At 58.2% G+C, this 1,883-nt stretch overlaps 1 protein-coding gene across 1 annotated transcript in view; it reads left to right on the forward strand.

Moving 5' to 3' along the window:
* Positions 1-1,702: 1,702 nt before the first annotated feature.
* Positions 1,703-1,883, forward strand: part of LOC118170886 (quinone oxidoreductase-like protein 2) — a 6,059-nt gene continuing 5,878 nt past the window's right edge. The window contains exon 1 of the mRNA XM_035333487.1: positions 1,703-1,749. Coding sequence (XP_035189378.1) covers positions 1,727-1,749 — 23 coding nt within the window. The 5' untranslated portion in view covers positions 1,703-1,726. The remainder of the gene's footprint in view (positions 1,750-1,883) is intronic.

Consider the following 1,883-nt stretch of genomic DNA (forward strand, 5'->3'; position numbering starts at 1 on the left):
TTAAAATGTAGTCTTTTAATGGGTCTTTTTAGGAGATCGAGCTGATCCCCGGCCACTGGGAGCTGATGGCAGCAGATACTGTGATGATGGCTACATGGGTTGGGTTTTATCTTTGGGCAACAAGGAAGGAATGATGGATTTATCCCTATTTTTCTTGCTGAAGCCCAGGTTAGGTGACTTGGATTGAACTTTGTGTAGCACATAATCCCTGGATTTATCTGCGTCTATAGGAACATGAGCTTCTTTCTCTGGGCCGCCTATCTTACTACTTTATCCAGCCTATCTCTGCTGTATTTTTGCGCTGTGTTGCCTAAACAGATGGGTTCCCTGCCCTTGCTATTGTAAGCGGAGGCAGATGCAAATACATAGGAACTTATGGTCTGTTGTGTGGTTACCTAGAGAGGCCGTTGTCTGCAAACAAAGGGTGTGCAAAGACACAGACAGCCTCGCTTGGAGTAGCCTGGAGATGCACGGCCCCAAAATACTGCTGCCCTTACAGGTCTGTCATTGGAGCTGAGCGCAGCGGTGGCACCTTCCAAACAGAACCAGCCGAGAGCTGCGAGATGATGACATGTCGGAAGAAAGGAGGAGCAAAATGTATATGCCTCCCCTCCCCATCCTCCAACCTATTGTTCCTTTAGGAGTCCGAATAAACAAAGGAAAGAGCACTGGTCTGGAGCGCATGGCAGCTGTGTCAGCAGCTCACCTATGTGCAAACACAGCCCCCGTCCTTCCCTACCCCCAGATGGTACTGGCTCAAGCTGTATTTAAAATAAAATGCCAGAACCCCTGAGTTGGGTGTGACAGAAGTGGGGTCTCCGATGAAGAATTGCGCCGTGGTGAGCCATGGCTGTGTGCGATGGTCACACAAGGCCATCAGCCTGAAGCACACAACCTGGATTTAGGGTTGGCAAAGAGGGGATTTAGGATGTTGGAGAAGCACAGGAATGTCTTAGGCATTTCAGAAGCACCAGCACACAGGGGTGTAACCATGTAAGGGTACCGTCAGCAGCCGCAGTAAGAGCAGTGGTGCGGCATCGCATCTCCAAGCCCCGTTCCCTCCTTGGGAGGAGGTCTGGGCTCCCTCAGCCACCGTGTGAGCCTCAGCTCTCGGTCCCTCAGCCTTTATGGTGCCTGACATGGTCTCTGCAAGGCTTCTGGTGCTTTTTTCATCCGGGTGTTGGTGATGGGGCATTTAAGGGATGGGCAGGGACATCCCCCCATGAGTGCAGCACTCAGGCCTTCCTCAGGCGAGGCACAGGAGCGCAGCCCGGGCTGCAACACAGCCGCCTCCCTCCTGCTTCGCCGGGAGCCGGGCTTCAGCACAGGAGCAGGCGAGGAGCTGGTGCCATCCCTGCAGTCCCCGTCCTGCCCTTAATTACGACTTTAAGTGCTGGCTAATAAAGACGATACAAGGCAAATAAATTGAGCTGCCGCTCTAATTAAGCGGCTCTCGCTGAACGCAACGAGCCAGGCCCATCTGTATCACGGCCCAGCCAACAGGGCTCCGCGCGGGGTAACTCCGGGCCGGAGCCCAATGGCTCCGGGCAGCGAGACGGAGCGGCGGCCACCTCAGAACCGCCGCCACGCCTGGCTCCGCGCCGCCATCGCTCCTCCTCGACGCCCGCAGACCCAGACCCGGCCCCGGCCCGCCCAAGGCCCGGCCCCGGCCCGCCCCGGCCCGGCGGCAGCGCGGGGGGGCCCGGAAGGCGGCGCGGGGTGCGGAATGGCGGCGGCGGCGGCGCTGCGGTGCGGGGCGGCTGCCTTCTGCCCTCACGGCCCCCCCCTTCCCGCTCCCCTCCTGCTGAACCTGCCCCTTCCCATTACCCCGTAACATGCCGTCCGCCCCCCGGACCTCCATTCCCTGCCTCATTCCCCACCCC

This window comes from Oxyura jamaicensis, chromosome 8 (genome assembly GCF_011077185.1).
Source record: "Oxyura jamaicensis isolate SHBP4307 breed ruddy duck chromosome 8, BPBGC_Ojam_1.0, whole genome shotgun sequence".
Classification (NCBI taxonomy): domain Eukaryota; kingdom Metazoa; phylum Chordata; class Aves; order Anseriformes; family Anatidae; genus Oxyura; species Oxyura jamaicensis.